The sequence below is a fragment of the Scophthalmus maximus genome, chromosome 3, assembly GCF_022379125.1.
Source record: "Scophthalmus maximus strain ysfricsl-2021 chromosome 3, ASM2237912v1, whole genome shotgun sequence".
Lineage (NCBI taxonomy): Eukaryota > Metazoa > Chordata > Actinopteri > Pleuronectiformes > Scophthalmidae > Scophthalmus > Scophthalmus maximus.
The window spans coordinates 20,048,771-20,068,300 of NC_061517.1; the positions used below are offsets into that span (position 1 = coordinate 20,048,771).

At 44.8% G+C, this 19,530-nt stretch overlaps 1 protein-coding gene across 3 annotated transcripts in view; it reads left to right on the forward strand.

Moving 5' to 3' along the window:
* The first annotated feature begins 320 nt into the window (after positions 1 to 320).
* Positions 321 to 19,530, forward strand: part of hdac7a (histone deacetylase 7a) — a 59,459-nt gene continuing 40,249 nt past the window's right edge. For 2 of the 3 annotated variants that reach the window (XM_035644483.2, XM_035644484.2), the window contains exons 1-2: positions 321 to 491; positions 16,923 to 16,991. In XM_035644483.2, the coding sequence (XP_035500376.1) occupies positions 473 to 491; positions 16,923 to 16,991 (88 nt within the window). In that variant the 5' untranslated portion in view covers positions 321 to 472. Of the gene's footprint in view, positions 492 to 15,306; positions 15,622 to 16,922; positions 16,992 to 19,530 lie in introns of those variants that run through there. The other variant, XM_035644485.2, reaches the window with a different exon arrangement.

The window sequence follows — 19,530 nt, forward strand, 5'->3', positions numbered from 1 at the left end:
ACACACACACACACGCACACACACACACACACACACGCACACACACACACGCACACACACACACACACACACACACACATTTTCACTGCTCCCCCTTCCTCCTCCTGGCACTTGAGAGAAAACACAAGAAGTCAGTGATACGGCAAACCAACTGTGTGTATTAGTGCGCGTGCGTGTGCGTGTGTGTGTGTGTGTGTGTGAGAAGGAGGGAGAGTCCACCAGTCAGCTCTTAGGGGTTAATCTCTCTCCCTCTCACTCGCTTTTTCTACCACGGCCCCTCCCTCCCTCCCTCTGTTGCCTTTTGTTGCGGCCCCTCACTTTCTCAACAGTTGGACAGAGGGAACCGATACCGTGCCTGTGCGTGCACATGCGTGTAGTCTGGGTGTCCTCCTCAGAGCTCCCGATTCCTCTCTGGACTGAACTGTACGAGAACGTGACTGACGGGACCCTCTAACAACGCCCCTCATGCTGGATGTTCACACCACAGACTGGTAAGGCGGCTCTCTGCTTGGGAAAGTTGTCCCATTTCATGGGACGTGTATTTGGGTTGTGTGCGTGTGTGTGTGTGTGTGTGTGTGTGTGTGTGTGTGGGAAATGGTGACTGCAGTGCCGCAGGTTATTTGTAAATGTTGGTCTTTGGGCCTCTGCCTCTGTGAGCTCACATGTCATGTTTGCAGGATGTGGAAACATGGAAAGATGTGATACTCCGCTGCCTGTTCCACTTCTCCTCCCCTCTCCCTCTCTCTGCCCCGGCCCGAGTTTCTCAAGTTACCGGCTTCCTCCTGTTGTCATGAGCCCCGTGGATTCTCTGCAGCACTCTGAGGGCGCTCCCACGCTCTCCCGGAGAGAAAGAAAGGAAGGAAAACAGCGATAACCATTTCAGAGCCACAAAAGAAGTGGGAGAAGGGCGCTCGGGTCTCTTTTTTTTTTGCCCCGCATCTCCTCTCGGCATGCCTTTGTCCCTTTAACACTGAGCAACTTGGGGAAGAAATGTGTCTCCCTTCTGCGTGTGTGGTTGTCTTCCTTTTTTTTGTTTGTTTTCTGGACAATGGTATTTCTCTCTCTTCTCTTAAGGTGGTGGGGTGGCTGAGTTGGTGAGAAAATTGGAAACAGAGCCACCCACAGTGGAAGTGAGTCAGACCAGCATTTAGCGGTGTGTTGACTTTGGAAATGGCAGAGATTGGGGGGTGGTGGTGCTGCTGTTGGTGGGGACAGATGGAGTTGTCAGAGGACAAAATGGGGGAAACACAGGCAGTGTCAATTTGTTTTCGGCCGAGGGTCCGAGAATGCCCTGCAAAGCGCGAGCTGCGGAGTTGTAGCGCGGACATGGAAGGACAGAAGAAGAGATTGACGCGGAGGAGACGGGGCGAGGAGAGGCAGAAGCCAGGGGCTGTTTATAAAGGGAGGGAGCGGCTTGTGTCCATCTGGGACAAACCCAAAGTGCTGAAAGCTTGTCCACCCTGATCCCAAACATCTCTCCCCTTCCTCCTGCTCTCACCCTCTGTCTGTCCTGCTGTCTTTCACGTCATCCTTCACAATAAGTGGGTACATTTCCACTGTTGCCTGCAAATTGTATTCAAGCTGTTGCATTTGTTCCCCCCCCCCGTGACGGAACGCTACGTTCAGTGGCTAATGTTGACCAGCAAGCGGTAGGCAAATGCTATTGTAACATCGCAGAGGAGAGATGCCAAGAGCAGCCAAAGAGCCGAGATCACGAAAACAAATTCATCTTTAACTATACTGCACGACAAGCCTGCAAGAGATAGTTCAAAAATGTTCTCATCATTTACTGATTTCTCAGCATTTCCCTTTGGCTAGAAATCCAAAAATGAATAAATAGGAATGAGACACAAAGCCCCGTCCGGCCCTTTAGTTGTCGCCCCTGTTGTGTAGTCTGCTTGGTCACCCTCCTCCTCCTCCTCTACCTCTTCCTCTCCCCTCGCCCGCTGCCTTCCTCCCTCTGCGCTGCCTGTGTATTCAGCGATAAGGGGACAGCGACGGTAGCACTTCCTTTCGCCACAGGAAGCAGGAAGTGTTGATTTCCACTGCAGCCGATTCTGGGCAAACTCTGCACTCGGCCTCATAGGAATCCCCATTGAACGCAAGCAGCACACACTCCCAGATATGTGCGCATGCGGGGAAGTTTAGACACAGAACTGTGTGTGTGTGTGTGTGTGTGTGTGATGCGTCTTCGCACAAGGACCCCACTATACATTCACTACCTGGTGGTTTTCATGGGAAACCACCTGGGAAGTCGTCCACTCCGTGGCTCTTTGACCTCGGGGTTGACTGGAAGGTGAGGGGGTGATTGGCTGATTACTCCTCTAATCGCAGCCAATGTTTTCCCATCGCCCGCTCTGGCCACGCGGACCAGGGGTGGCGCTGTTGAGCTAAAAAACAACACAAACAACCATTCATCAGCTAATGGGTCCCAGTTTTACCGCGGGACGGGAGCGAGAGCCACAGAGAGGCTGACATGAAGGGAAAGTGGCGGGGAGACCCAAAGAATCCTATCAGACTGACTTATAACTTCTTCTCGTCAAATTACGATTTTTATGATGACAGGTGGTGGTGTGTTTCTGTGCGGTTTTCACATTAGCAATTGCCGATGAAGTGACGCCGTCATAACGTCTTTGACAAATTTCCTGTTATGAAACAAGGTGAAGCATGGCAGGAGCACTGAGTAAATGACAACCTCATTTCAGGATAATGTGAAGCTTACTGATTGTTTCAGTTACAGTCGGTCCAAGATAAATGAGGGAGGCATTTGTAAAATAAAGCTCTGACAAAAGACTTGTCTTTCATGCTTGTGGCTTGAACCTGAACATGTTGGAGAAAGTGAACCCTGAATGTACATTAAAGGGATTATAGCTGCCTGTCAATACAGTCTTGGTCTATTTAACACATTAAAACCATTCCAACATTGAACCAGCACCAGGTTCCACCTCTGAACTACTCATCCCCCTGCTCCACCTGCAGACCTGCAGACCAGTCAGGGGGTTCAAATCAAATCAGATCAAATCAAATCAAATCTATAAAGTTTGATTTGATTTGATTTGATTTCCGTTCCTCGCGCCTGGTTAAAAACCAGAGATTGAACGTTGTCTGTTGTTGGCTATAATTTGTGGGGCATAATTTTGTGCTAACAAATAGATGTTTCCCCTCGGCTGGTGTCTTAATACTCATCTCTTTTCTTTAGCCATCACATTGCGATCATAAAGACACCACTTATCTCCATTCATTTCTTTTAATTTGTTCCCTGTGCAATAGTGTTGTTTCTCATGATTTCCTCCAGATATTCTGTTTCAGTTATTCTACTCAAATAATCTTAAGGTATATCGCTTTTATTTGATTTTTCCTGTTTTATTTGATTGCAATCAAACAATCACATAATTCCATCTGTCAGTAGTAATATATTAATCCAAAATAACTGTAATGTATATATATATATATATATATATAAAGCTGGAGTATATAACATAAAGCTGGAGCTACCTGGCTTTTTTCATGAATATCAGTGCTTCTTGAATTGGGTTCACATCAAAAGTGTGGACATAAATAATTGTCATATGTGTTTCACTTGTGGTTCCCAGGGGCTGGCCGGATGTCCCGAATGAATTAATTGTGTCGCTTAAGTATGTTTACGTACATTTATGAAGAGGACTGCAAGCGTTGAGTGGGAGCGGACAGGAGTATTAAGAGAAAGAGGGAAGGAGGGAGAATTAAAGTGACACCTGTGAGTATGATCGAGGAGTTCAGAAGGAGGGAAAGCTAAGAGGCCAGACTCTACGTAAGAGATTTGGGCAAAAGATGTGAGCCTAAACTATGAGCGGGTCAGGGGTCAAGAGGGGTGAGGGGGTCAGAGCGAGCCCAGCAGCTCCACTTAGAACAGGATATCCTGCGGGGAAAAGCCATCTGTCTCTCTTCCTCCTCCTCCTGAATCCCCTCAGAGGGCACGGCGCAGTGGAGAGGTGTAACCTTTCACTGAAAGCGCCAGAGAAAACACAAGTTCCCAGAGAGAGAGGCTCCACTTCCATCAATCCTCGGCGACGCAGGCAGATGTGCACGTGGGGCGTGTCTTTACCGACACACTGTGAGCGTAGAGAGGGTTCCACGGTGTGCGCTGAGAGCCGTATAGGCTGCGCTGACGTTTGCGGCAGTTTTCACCAACTCGCTGCAGAGGCTTCAGCACTCTGGATACGTTTCCCTGCAGCCACAATGACGTTTACTTTACTGGGTCTTATCTTAACCTGACAGATGGTGTGTGGATATTATGAAACATGGGTCTTCTACTTCAATTATGCTTGAGCTTAGAATTAATGTCAGCCCACTGAGGCCTGTAAAAACACTGTCAGCCAGTTGTGGGTTTTGTAAAATATTGCTATCCCTTGTGTGTGATATGAAATACTATTGGCTATATTTAGAGTTATCCTTAAATTGAGTTACATTCCTTTAAGGTTTTCGATGACGGGGTTTCCTAAAAACTTTCAGAGCGCTTGGTGCAAGCCCCTCTTCCTCTGCTGCCTGTTCTGCTGAAGTGTCCTTGAGCAAGGCACTGAAGCGCTGCCAGCTCAGGCCTGCTGTACTGTGTGTTTAGATGTGTTCTTGTGCCTGACTCGCCTGGGACTCAGATGAATTCCGGGAGCGCGTTTAAAATTTGCTCTGCCAGAATACGGTCTGGATCCCCTCCATTGGGAAGTGATTTGGCTCCGGCGCAAAACTTGCCGGTCCAGTCGCAACCTATTATCTGATAATGGGCGGGGTTTATACCGTGACACGGAGAGAAGCAACTTTTGTAAAACAACCAGGGCTGCTGGTGATGAACGATTATTTGTGCATTTGAGCATTTGATCTAGTCTGGTGACATTTTCACATTTTCACAGACGTCACATGACTCTTTGCTCTCGCTGGTTGTCGGTCCGTCCAATTGCGTGCGGAAGCATTTTGCTGTGCGTCCGTTGGTAACTCCTCTTGGAAATCGAAAATGAACCAGGAGGTCCCAGACGCATTTGAGTATTAGTCTGGCTACGCCATGTTAGTGCCTGCCAGGGCGTTTAAGGACACAAAAACCCTCTCTGGTCAAACCTGCATCAGCACTGCTGATAGTTTTCCCTTTCATTCGGCCCAGTGAGAAAAGTGGCAAACAGAATTAAACTGCCAAATAATTACACGGACAAGCCAGAAGCTGCAAGGCTCTTCTCAGAAAGTCAAGGCGAATAACAATTTCATCTAATCGCACAAAACGACCTGAAACACAACATTTTCTCGCTTTGTTGCTTCATCTGACTGCCAAAGTCTTTACCACGTGCTGGTAGCAACTAGCAACCCACCGTAACGTCACGCATTGGTTTGTGAAATGCTGTTTTCAAGCTTCGAGTTTTGACCTTTGACCGGGGCCATCTTGTTTTTGTGGAACCAGAGGTAACTTGGAAGAGCGTGGGGTGGACCTGACTCTAGCTGTCAGTCACGACGTGTCCACGCTCCAATACCGTGCTTCATTGTCTATTTGACTCCAACTGGGACCATAATTCACAAAATGAACATCATGCTGTTTCAAAGAAGACTGCTCGGGAAAATTATCACTGACGTTATGAATCATGTGAGAAGTAGAGTCATCTTCTCAAAGACTTCTATAGGAAATGACAGTGGAGTCGCCGTCTGCTGGTCATTTGAGAGAATACAGGTTTTAGGTACTTCCGCGTTGGGTAATCTGCTCACAAAAATGTTGAAAATATGACTATTGTAATAAACTGATGAACCGAAGAAGCCCTCCATTTTTGATTTGCTCACATGTTAGTCACTAATGGGATAATCTATAGGAGGATAATTCATTTTTTTATTACAAATAGGGTTTTATTTTGATACACTTTTTTGCCATCTGCCTTCCCATTAGCAAAAGCCTGGTCACAACGGGAAGTGGTAAAGTGTTTGTTAATCTAGGTCGTTGAGAAAAAAAATCTGTGGTTGGAGGAGCTTGCTGGTGACATAGCGACTCTACTCACGAGGTTTGTTGGTCGTTCACAGCAGTCAGTCACAGTGACTCCCGCTGCTTCTCTCGACTGGTCTGTCAACTCTCCCTTGTTCTCCATTGCACATCATCATCATCATCATCATCATCGTCATCATCATCAGTGCAGTCCCACAATTGGGGCGCGGTTGTACAACACCCAGGTTTGCTTTATTTAGAAGAAACCAAAAACAAAGTTGAGCATTCAAATTATTACCCAAATATAACAGAAACCCTGGTTTGACCTTTGACCTACCATGCTCGTTGCAGCTGGCTCTTTTACGACCTGTCTGGTCATCTGAGGTCACGTCGCGCGCCCCATCAGACTCCCAGAGACCTAAGCTGTAAATTATTCCGAAAATATCCTTTAAGCACACACTGCTGCCAGAGAAGCACAGAGGTCCCCGCCAACCGGCTTTGGTTATTCAACAAAGTCTGCAATGACAATTTTTCTGCAATCACTACTCATTTGTCCAGAAATGTCTCACTTTGTGTGAGATGACAGGCTGCTGAAACTGTCCAGTAAACACGCTCCCTGTGAGTCCGTGTGCCTTTTGTTTACGGGCCCCGCCTCGCGTGTGATTGGGAATCCAGGAGGTACACACGACGAGACAAGTTGCCACCATGGTTTTTTTGACCAAAGCAAGACATCTCTGTCAGTGTGAGTTTGTTTTACTTCTTTTGACGCGAGGAGAAATACGCTCTCCGGCGCAACTTACTCGCTTTCGACAGTATTCTCACTGAATGTCAGACCTCCTCGTCCAGCTCGACATGTCTGATGAACCAACTCTCCGCCCACCAATGTTTCCCTCTTGTGAGAGGCTTTATGTTTCCCCTTGTGCAACAGTTTTTGCCAAAATAGTCATTATCCCCTCCATACACGCAATCATATACTCAGTCTCATATTCTCACATTCAAGTTCTCTCTTAAGTGGGTGATATTTTCCATATGGGAACGTGAACTTTTCTCTCTGTTTTTCCCCTACCGATGGTTTAAAGCGACACAAGCGAGAGACGGAGAGAGAGAGAGAAAAAGAGAGAGAGAATGAGGGATTGAAAGTGAGAGATGGGGAGCGAGAGTGTAAAGCTATTTTTGGCCTGTCTGGGTGTTTCCTACAGGCACGCACACACACACACACACACACACACACGCGCGCGCGCGCACACTTCTCAGGCTTGTTGTTGTTCAGACTGGTGGGTGTTAAAAGGGCGAGTTTTGATTTGATTCGTCCTCCTGCGTTTTGAGAGTTTCCTGTGTGCGAGCGTGTGAGTGTGTGTTTACGTGTGATACCCCTGGGATTCCCCTGCGGTTGCCATGGTTTCTCGCCGTGTTGTGAACAACTTGTCGTTCGCTCCAAACATCCGCAGGGTGTTGAGGGCACTCGGCCCTGCACTATCTCCAGACTCCGCTGTGGTGTTTCTGCACCGCGCGCCCCACCGATCTGCAGTCGGCTCAACAGTCTCCTGGCACAACTGGAGCTGCTTGGATTTTGATGCATTCTGCTTGTGAATTCAGTTGTTTCACTGTGTGACTGACTAGTGGAGGTGTCAATACTCCTGGGGTTGCGGTGCGCGAAAAAAATGGTTCTGCCTGCCCCTGGGGAAACAAATTGTCACATTACTTCTTCATGTTTAACCCCTCATCACTGGTTAGTGCTGACTGCACACATGACACCGTCGCTCTGCTGCGGAAAATGTCTGTCAGCGATCCATTGTGTTTCTGTGGACTGCACATGTCACCGGGGCTTTCGGTGTGGCTAGTGTTTTCACACACTTGCCCGTGTCTTTCTGCTTTTTCACGCTTGCACGCACCCACGCAAACACACACTATGGAGACAAGAACATGCTTGCGTGTACAGCCTGTAAGGGAATGTATGATTGTGTCCTTTTTATGTTGAGGAATGCGTGCCCGTATCTGGCCATTTCATGCATTTACGTTCACGAACGCGTCGGAACACTGGATCCCACGGTGACCTTGGCGGGGTCAGGGGCTTACAGTAATCTAATGATGCTGATATTCATCAAGTTCCTGGGTCCTTGGGATTTTGTGTGGTTTACATATTTGGTGGTAAATTTTAAGTCATTTAGGGCAACGAATGGTTATTTTTTATAATTAATTCCTTTTCAATTTATGTATTATTGTTTAGGATGATAATAAATGATTGGGCAATTCTCAAAAGAGTTGCCAATAAGCTCCATTTTTGATTGGAAATGGATTTGAGAATGAGTCATTCATCCATCTTGCAGCAGCTGTAATCAACATTTTTAACCCAACATCTCAAAGGGAGGTTTTTTTTTTAGAACTCTAGACTCCCCTTCTTTAAACGTACCTAACAATGGATCAGATGACAACCTGTACGTGACAGAAGCTGCTTATGAAGCCAGCAGCTCGCCTCAGCTCATCAGATCTTCTTGGGCAGTCTGCATCCTTATTTGCACATGATCAGATCAGAGTTGTTTGTCCAGACATCCTCAGCCTATCTGCATGGGTCCCTGTGGTAAAGACATCAGTAACTACGCAAGTACTGCCACTCTGGATTTGAGGTTGTTGTTGTGCGTGGCGCTGTGAGTGACACTCTTAAAATCTGATTTGCGCAGCCAGAGAGTCTGGACTGAGACGCATCTGTCAGGATTAGATTAGAATCACATTTCAATGTCCAGACTTTCTAAAACTCGATCTGAATAAATAATAATAATATAAAAAATTGGTGGCTGGCAGTCTGAACAAGGCCCATTAAGCTGTATAGTGTCTCATTATTACTCATTATTTTGCATGTCCAGGTACACTAAATGAATGTTAATGCTCCTATTTGTTTCATGGATTTTTAAATAGGCAGCCGCTAAAAAAAAGAACAGAGGTTTGCCGTATAAAGTTCACGCGTGTTGTTTTCAGAGCTGGTCTGTGCGAGTCTCAGGCGGTCGAACAAGGCCGCATGAAGCCTTGTCCTGTTTGGTTCTGTGGCAGAAAACCAACTGCAACAGCCAGGTGTTTCCCAGTGCCGCTCGTGGAAACAGCTGGGAGAATCAAGTAAGATTTGATAGCCATAAAACATTTCTCCTGCTCTGGTTGGTGTGTTGCTTTTCTTTCCATGCCATGGGATATTGTGGCGGGCGTGGTGGTTCGATGGAGACCATCGATTTCCACGACAGAGCACAGTTCCTGCAGTTTTACATTGTTTGCAGCACAATATTGCTTTACAGCCGGCGTAAAACAACGGAACTGTGTTTTGACTTAGTGGGTCAAGTGCTGCAGCTGCGACTTCTGTTATGAGTTCACTCTCTTGTGGTCTAGAAGTGTCATATTCCACAAGCGCAGCATTCTGCATATTCAGTTCTTTAAATAAACCCACGCATCGTCCGCGTTATCTCCCGTGAAGCGACACAAGATTTGTGTGCGTACGTGCGGCTGTGTGAAGCCCCTGTCTGTCTGCGTCCCATGATTATCAACTGACCGTCCACAAGACCGGAGCAGACTTTTACTGCAAAAACAAATGAAAAAAGAAGCCGTCCGACGCGGGGGAGGGAAGAAGAAAAAAGAACGGCTATTTTCTGTAGGATATTGCAGCTGCAAACTGTTCTGCCGCTGAGGCCGTTGGCAGAGAGAGACTTTGAAGGGGAAAAGAAAAGTCTCCGTTTTGGTACCACACCCTGAGACTCTCTCGCACACGAGCACACGTGAATGCGGAGCGTAGAAACACGCACGCACACACACACGAGCATCTGCCTGCGTGCATACATGAATATCCGCATGCACAAAAATAAAAACACACACAAATAGGGCTCAAGTTTTTTTCTTCCTCCTCAATATTTTCCAGCCTTATTATTTTTATCCTCTTTGTTCTTATGTTTACTCAGCCCGCTAAAGATAATAAGCCTTTTCCTCAGTGTCTACCCCCCCCCCCCCCCCACACCCTATCCCCTCCTCATATTACTCCCTACCTTCATCTCCCTCTTTCTATCTATCACTCTGGATTCCCCGCTTTTCTCTCCTCCTCCTCCTCCTCCTCCTCCTCCTTTCCTTCTTGGCTTTCCTTCCTTTCTTTCCCATCCTCCTCCTCTGTTTCTCCCCCTCTCCTCCACTCCTTCCTTTTTTCTTCCCATGCAGCATTCCTCACATTCCTGTTGGCTTCTTAAGGGGAAGGACCCCACTGGCAGACCAAGGCCAAACATTATTCCAGCGCTCTCCGCCTGGTTCTCTCTCTCCCTCTGTTTCTCTCATCCCTTCTGTCCCCTTCTCTCCCCCTCTAACTCACCCTACCTCTCTGTGTAAGTTCTCTTATTCTCTCCCTGACTTTTCTTCTATTCCTCCACGGGCCCTTTATCTTTCCAAACCCCTCCCTTCTTCTCCCACTCCCCCCATTCCTTCTCTCTAAAACCTCTATCCCCACTAATTCCGTTTTACAGATATTGGCTGTATGCTTATACTTAGGCTGTTTTAAAACAGACCACTGTGTTTCATAATTAGTGGAAATAAGGGTCATACCCTGCTCTGTTACGTAAAAGAGGCTCATTCATGTTTATACAAGCGCCTGGGCTGTGTTTTCTAACAACGCTGCACTGTCCGCACATGGGAGATAAAGTATCAGACCCACAAATGTTAAAGGCTCAGTCCACACACAGTGCTCTTCATTACTGATGTGTTTTGAGTATGCGTATGTCTTTGAATGCATCATGAATTAACTTAATAGGTTCAATATTTGGTCCTACAGACACATGCGGAAGACATTGTGAGGCTCAGGTTTCACACCCCAGCTGCTCCGCCGTCACTGGACACATTTTCACGACCGCTGCCTTGTGCAATCTCATTGTCACCATCTTTTGTGTTTCGTTTTGTGTGAGGAATCGCTTCTTGCGTCAATTGTTGCGTGGCAGCAGGAGCACATCTCTGCAGGTGTGAAGCACCTATTTAGCACACGACCACATCCTGCGCTATACGGTACTGACAGAAAAGCTCACCTCAGACAGACTCATTTCAGCAAAACGTATCCTTAAGTGGGACCGGTGTCAGTAAACGGACACTGAACATTGACATTAAAGCTGTGGCCCTTAAATGTTTTCTCACTGACCACACTGTCTTTATAACTGCGGTGACTAAACAAAGATTTCTTTTGTGTTCGAGGTGCACAGCAAGGCCTGATCAGTATTCAACTTGTCATTAGACCTCATATACTGTATATGGGCAGTGCGTTCATAGTATTTGAAGTCACTGCATTTTGCAGTTACTTCATTAAGTTGTATGCACAATGTGGAGTGTAAAAAGGCATGTTTTAGTTTAGAAGATAACAAAAAATGGAAATAAGCCCTGAGCCACATCTCTGTAAAAGAAAGCTCTTTTTAAGTAACTGTTGTTTTGTAGAAAAATACTAACTGACCAGTGCCGGACTGTGTATGTGTGTGTGTGTGTGTGTGTGTGTGTGTGTGTGTTCCTCTGTCCCTGTGGGCGGTTGCCTGCTGCACTGCATTTCTGTCACCCTGTGGTTTTGTTATTTTCAGCTCGAAACCGGATGTGATTCAGACTGCATGGTAGATTGTGTGATTGAATGGACAAACCACACACACACACACGCACACGCACACACACACACACACACACACACACACACACACACACGTATATGCTTGCACACACTTTATGTCAATGCACACACACACACACACTCACTGTTATGTAGTTCTCTACACCCACACACTGAGGGTTTCTGGGAAGTGTGCTGGGTTCCCCCCTGTTCGCAGAGGCACCCGAGGGTGAGCGAGCGGACGATGGAGAGCCACCAGCAGCAGACAAAGACGCGCTTCTTGGTTTCAGTATTGGTCTGAAACATCAGTTGTTGACCTGGGTGACGGTGAGATCGGAAAAAAAAGAAAAGAATAACACACACTTGTGCACTGTGGAAACAAAAAGGACGGTTGAGGGGAAAAACACTGAGAAGTGCGAGTGAAACTCATGAAAAATGTCAGAGTATGTCTCAAATGAAAAAAGAAATTGTACTATGCAAATAGAGGCAAATTTAGAAAATGTAAGAAAAGAAGGGAATCTATGGAGGTGGAAGTACCTCTGTCATATAAACAAAAAAAGATATTTCTTTCTAAACCTAACCCTATTCTGATTGTAAACCTTTTCTTCATCCATAAAAGTTTTGTGAAGAGTTTTGTGTTTAAGGACATTTACTGATCTCTCTTTTATGATGTGAGAGAATTTCTCTTTGCAGAAAATTGAGGATTTCTGTTGAAATTAGCGGGGACCTCTATCGCCCTGACCACACTTCTGTTTACGTATCGGTGTGACGATAGCTGCAAACGGCTGCTCGATTCCAGGAAAACCTTGGATGTGAGAAACGGATGAAAACGATGGTCCTGCGTCATATAAGCTACACCACAGCCAGCTAATGTACGCACATTGGGTGTTTGAACACATACAGGATGCTGTATCTCCAACGACAGCAAGTACAGATGTGCACTGGCAAAGACAACGGATGAATTACAAAACGTTTAAACGTACACGTCTGTCTGTCATTGTTACAAAGAAACACTAATATAACCAATGAACTCAGTCAATCAAACCTCCAATATGATGTCTATAATGTCTCGACCTTCATAAGCATTATGTCAGAGGAAGGGTGGTGAAGTATATTTTACCTTTTACCACATTCGACCATAAATGTTTGTAAATCCTTTCACCCATTTGACCTGAGATCTTTCTCCTAATGAGTTGTCTCTCATTCACCTCTATGGTTTCCGGACAAGACTTAAAAGAAAACAGACATAAAAATGATGTTAGAGTCTTGTCCGGATACTGTAATAAAATCTACTGTAAAATATATCCACACTAATTAACTGGCAGCAACTGTCAAGTACATTGCTGTAAAAACATTTACTGTAAGTTTCCTGCAATCACTGCTTCAGTAGTGATAAACTGTAAACTGTAATAATGATAATGTACATCTGATGATGATTGATTTAGGATTACAGTAGGGATGTTGTGACTGTAAAACCCTGCTCTAAATTACACTAGTCCTCTTAAGTACAGTAGTATCAAAAGAGAAATACAATTTGGCTATTTATTTTATATATTTCACAAAAAAAAATGTTTTTGATACATTTCTGCAGGAAGCAGAATCCTTCCTTTATTTTAACAACAACAGACACACCTTCTTTTTTTCAGTGTGCTCAGGGATTTAGCATATTCTGTACCATGGTTACAAATACTGTAATGGCCTTTTTCCATAGATAAGAATATCCAGTGAACATATATATCTGGTTTTCCGCATCTAATCAAACCGTTGATTTCTTTAGACGACATGCCAGAGGTGCTCTGGTTCTTACAAACTGCAGTGACAGTAGGCCTGGGCTGCTCATGTGGCGGCTCTCTGCTTTCTCAATTTTTAACAAATCCTCCAGCGCAACAAATCAAAAACTGCATAGAAATGTCTACAGTTTCGTACACCAGTCACCTACAGTATATAACATGAGAACATGGGTGTGTTGTGTTTCATAACAGACTTATATTAGCTTAGATTCTATCCGGAATCTTTAATCCTACAATACAAACTAAGTGCAGTTTTAATCTCATAGATTACAAAACGTTAAGGTCATACAGTGAGTTGAAGTTGCAGTAGTGAGTAAGGCGAACAGTCATCTCAACAATACTGTATGACATTGTTATTGGGCCCCGCAGTTGCTATTCCAAATATTTCGCTTTCGACGGGTTTTCTTCTGCTGCTGTTGGGGATGTGAAGACTTCATTTCTCACTTTACGCGATCTGGTCGTTCAGTGCGGTGGTCGATACAATGTGAGCCTGCGAGTTTTTACGTTATGAAACATAACATAGTAGCAGTGTTAGAAATATTTAAACATTTTGAATCCAAATAATGGGATCTCTCGTGAAATGGCTTTTGCAGAACAGTGTATTTCACCTGTCGCTCTCTGTAGTGAAAGCCTCATATTAATTCTAATTCTGTCCTGTGAATAATTTGTTGACTGTTGTTCACATGTGTGGGTTTTCTTTTTTTTTTGATAACTGCCGCCAATAGGAAGCAAAAACGTGTTCACTGGCAGGAAATCAAAATTACAAAGGAAACCAAACTCAGTTCAAGAGAAGATTTTTGTTTCCTGAGAACATGGTTTGGTGCAGAAACATGCAACCACACCAAAAATGTTAAAAAATTAAAAAATACTTTCTTCAATACTATTATGCTTTCATCAGCCAGTCATTAAGCATTAGCAAACATTGATTGATGTATAGACTGAGTTTAAGCTCAGGGACCAATGTAATGCCCAGATCACTGCATGGCCGAGTTGATATAAGGGAGCCAACCCATAACATGTGTTTCATCTCATACCAGCTCTACATGCTGTTTCACCCTGACAAGAATTAGGCCACTGTCTCATTGTAATTCAGGGAAACATTTTCTCATAATAAAAATGGTTAAATGTGAATCATCATCTCAAAACATTTGGAGAGTCCAGTGCGTAAAAGCACTGGGAAGTTTTTTTTAATTTTTTTTTTTTTTTATTGTGCAAAGTTCAAATACAAACAATTAGGCACATTTTCAATTGTACAAAACGACTTCCGCGTTGCTACAGTATATAATAAACAGAAAATAAACAAACAGACAAAACATGAAAGATAAAATGTGAGAGTTGTATTCCGTTGGAGTAAACAAGTCAAGTAAGGCAGAAAGTTTCGAGTCATATATCGAAGAGACTTTGTGAATCAAAATTAGATCATTCTTCCATCCATTGAAGTGGGGTTTCACTTTTAAATATCTTTGCATTTGTGGACAAAATGCTGACTCTATCAAACTTAATTGTCAATCAAGAAGAAGTTTTTTTGTCTCCTTCATCAACACAACCCGTTTCAATTAAGCCCTGGGAAGTCGTATCCCAGCGCTCAAGGGCTGAACAAAACAGTGAAATTGAACTGGTCCTGCTTTGACATGGGGACCTCCGGAGGGATGAAGGGGGGCGGGGCCCCCGGAGTCGCGCCACCGGGCCTGGTCCCGCCACAGCGGCGGTTTGAAGTCGCTGTGCTTTTTGACAGCAGGTGGTGCCACAGCGCGGTGCCCCGCACGGGGAGCCAGGCGGCTGCGGGGAGGACAACAGTCCTGGAGGGCCGCGTGAAGTCGAGGCTCTATTTTTGGTGGGGGCCCGCCTTGCTCGCTATTTCTGTCAGCGGGAGAAGAAGAAGAAGAAGAAGAAGAAGACGACGAAGAAGAAGACGAAGAAGAAGAAGTAGAAGACGACGAAGAAGAAGAAGTAGAAGAAGAAGAAGAAGTAGAAGTAGAAAGAAGAGGAGGAGGAGGGGGCAGGACTTGAGGGGGCCGGACTTTTTTTCTTTTTCTGCAACTTGCCTCCGCGTAGTGTCTTTTCTCCCCCCCCCCCCCTCCGCTGTGGCACCGTCTGCTGACAACACCAGCGGACTCCTCCATCACCTCCCCGTCGGCAGAGGCTGTCCTACCCCACCACCGCCCTCCGATCTCTCTCTTCGGGGGGTTGGCGCACACGGAACTGGGGCACCCGGCATCCGCTCGACGTTCGCTGGATTTTAATCCCCCAAAGTGTTCGGCGTGCGGAGGCTGCGTCAAGAGGCTGTTTCGTCGCGGTCGTACACAAAGGTACAGTAGAGGCGACGCGCACCGGCGGTGGACTGGGGTCCGCTGCGTGTGCGCACGGCCCCGGGGGGTTTGGAGGAAGTGTCCGACACTTGACTTCTTAAATGCGGTGTTTTGTCTATGGGACTTCTGAACGGCCAGGGGCAGCGGCGCGCTACCTGCGCAGGTGTTTTCACCGCTTTTTTTTAATGAATCGCGCACGCGCACACAGGCGAGCGTCGGCTCCTGGGGTGAAGAAAGAAACAAAAGAAAACAAAAGAAACACTATAATGCAACAACTTTCAATGCTTTGTACAGAACCGTGTACTGCATCCCGTGTCTGTGTGGGTTCGTGTCAGCGGTCTCGTCTCGATGTGGGATACATGCGCGTCCACGGCCGTGGAAAAGTGCGTATTTATTAAAAGGCGCGGATGTATTTTATTATTATTATTATTATTATTATTATTATTATTGTACAAGGATCTCGTATAGAAACGACTCTGTCCATCAGGATAAGAGTCACTCGTGTCGAGTGTTTCGTTGGCCCTTTTGTTTCGAGGGCCTGTGTTGGACGCGAACCTTGAATTCCTCTTATCACTCATTTCTCACTTTTTTTTCCTCCTCCTCCTCCTTTTTTATTTTTTTAAATACTTTTTTGGCCCTTGTGTCTGACCCCATGCGGTTTTCGCTGCTGAGCAGATGTTGGCCAGTAGGGGCCTACTACTACACACACACACACACACACACACACACACACACACACACACACACATTCATTCATTAATTTCCTGGAGACCTAAACATTACTTGTACTTGACTAACCCTAATCCTAACCTTAAACTTGAAACATGTATGCCCCTTAGAATTTTCATGGGGACTTGCTTTTTGTTTTCCATAAAGTGACTAGTGTCTATACATATGTAGGTCCCCACCACATGACCCACACACGTACACATCTTATTTCGGAATATTTCAAAAAAGCACGTGCCCTGTTTTTGCCCGACTTAGTTTTTTTAATTTGTGTGTGTGTGTGTGTGTGTGTGTGTGTTTCATTTCTACCGGCTTACACGCGTTGTGTGATCTTTCTATCCAGACCTGGGGCTCAAATAGGACCTGACAAGTGGCTCTTGCATCACAAGAACACCTCGGGGGGGTTTAAAGGGGGCCTGCTATTGACATTTCCGACAAAGCGAAAGGAGAATTTCAAATGAGCAGCAACAAGATTTGGATCCAGTTTGGGACCTCTGAGCTTTTGGGTTTGTTCATGAGCTTTCTTTCTTTAAAAAAACAAAAAAAAAACACTTTTCACTTTTGTGTTTCTGCAGATGGAATCGACACCTCTCGGAACATCATAAAGGCGGACAGACAGGACATCATATTTCGCATAGTGGCAGGTAGGACTTTTAATCTCCTGAGGAAATTGATTAAATACCAGCATATTGAGTAGTCGTGTTGTGGCTCTTTGACATTTTAGTTAAACAAAAGTCTGTTGAACTTGTTCACCATTGGTGCTGAAACATTTGCGTGGAAAAAAATGCTGCCAGTCTACAGTGAACACCCTCAGGACTACATCTTGTCCTCTTTACAAAAACATTTTCACAGCACACAAACACACACACACACACACACACACACACACACACACACACACACACAGATATTGCACAGTTTTGGGTGACAGTGGTTTTTCCAGTGCAGTGTACGGAATGATCTAAGCTGTTTGACTCGGAGGACTGCAGTGAAGTGCAGAACAGGTGTTGGCCTAGTTGGAAAGACGAACTGGGTCTGCAGTGTTTTTTCATGTGAGAGTTTAGAAATCTGGTTTTGCTGCAGGTCATGCAGTAATTGTGTGTTTGTGTGTGTACATGTGTCAAAGTAGTCCTACAAATGTGTGTAACACTACAAAACTTGTTTCACGTCAATCATTGCGTCATCAACGTCTGTTATTATCCTACTGTGTCTTTTTACAAATTATGTCCCCTGTTATCATATTGTTTCTGAATGTGGTCGTGAGTAGATAATGAAAATGTCAACAGTGACTTTTGCGATGCAGGATGTGAACTTGAGCTGTGACATGCTCTCCACCTTCGTTGCAAACGTCTCTCCCCTCTGCCTGTCCTCGCCGATTGGCACGTTTCAGAAACATTACCGCGACACTCTGCTTGGTTTGGCGCTGACTCGCATGGGAAACATGCAAACCTCCTTTCTTCTTCAGCCTGACGTCAAAATGTATCTGATACGTTGCCCCACCCATCAGAACCAAGTCATCGGGCCGCTGCTTTGTGTCCTGCCTTTTCTGTTTAGATTTGCATTCTCCTACTGTGAAGCATGCCTGTGTGATCACACTGTGTAGGATTACAATGCATGACGCTCTGAATGGACGTCTGCGCTCACTGTGCCAGGCTGCGCTGACTGTGACCTACCCGAGGAGCCACTGTGTGCCCTGTGAATGCACGCATGTGTGTGTGTGTGCGCCTGTGGAAAAAACCCAGTGAGGTCATGGACATGGCCACAGGGTCTGATTACATGTGTGTTGTCCACGCAGGATAACTAACACTGGCTCCCTCTCCTTTTGTCTTCCTCTCTAATCCACATATAAACTCACATTAAAGCTTTTAAGCGTTCTACAGCTCAAGCAACCCTTTCAATGAAAACTGGTCCTGAAGACCACAGGGACTGCAGCTCACGTATACTGTCCTATCTTCTTCTCAGTATTTGTGCGGACACTCTAAAACTTATTTCTTTAAACTCAAACAAAAAGTAAAAAGTAAAGTGCTCTCCACCTGAAGACTATACTGCGGTCTATCTCCTGTACTTTCCATACCTTAGGAGGGGGTGCACACAGGGATAATTAATGTACCCTGCAGACAAGTAGCTCACAATTCTTTGCTTGTTACTTGTGAGCAACTACTTGTAAAATGCAATATTGCATACCCAGAGTCACGATTCATCCCTTTCTCCTGCCGCTGTCTTCTCTATCAGCATCATGTCGAGCTGCACAAATACACACTATAACACACTGAGCTCACACTTCAAGTCATAACTCTAGTGTTAAAAATATTGTTTTTTAAAAACAATATTTTTATAATATATATATATATACAATATGTTAAAAATATTGTTTTCCTTATATGTTATACTCTTATACAAATCTCTATATGAAAATAATATCCGCATAAAATGCAATTTCAGAAGAGAGAGGCAGATTTGTCTCCTTGAGCTCCTTATACATGTCTTTCATTCCATCCTCTTTGGTTAATAAACCAGTGTAGGGAGAAACTCAAGGCACAGATAACAACAGGCATGGTTGTTATAGCTCACATATCCTCTTCCTCATCCTGGTGTCCAAGCACTATATTCTCAGCTGATCCGGGTGCTTTGCTTGATACTGGTGGAGTTAGAGTTAGTCACAGTGGATAGTCTGGGAACTTAAAGAGGACCTGCGTGGAAGAATATGTTTGATTAAAGCTGTGGCTAATGACTCTGTCTACTGAATTTTTTTTTTCATCATTTGCTGTATAACTTTAAAAGTCATAAAATATTATTTAAAAAAATGCCCATCACAGTTTCCCAAAGTTCAGTTATTGAACATAAGACATATTCCTCTTTTCACTTTGTTAAACCAACAGTCCAAAGCACAGACAAAAATAATTCACATTTGAAAAGGAAAAATTTAATCTCATTCAAATATCAAACAAAATGTATAAATGTTCTAGAGCTGCAACTAACTATTATTTTCATTATCGATTAATCTTTCGAATATTTTCTCGATTAATCGATTAGTTGTTTGGTTCAGTTTGGTGAAAAATGTTGATTGTGTTACTCCAAAAATATGTTTTTTTTGTCCACACATATAAGATATTTAGTTTACTGTCATAGAGGAGCACAGAAACCAGAATATGATTCATATTCAAGAAGCTGAAATCAGAGAAT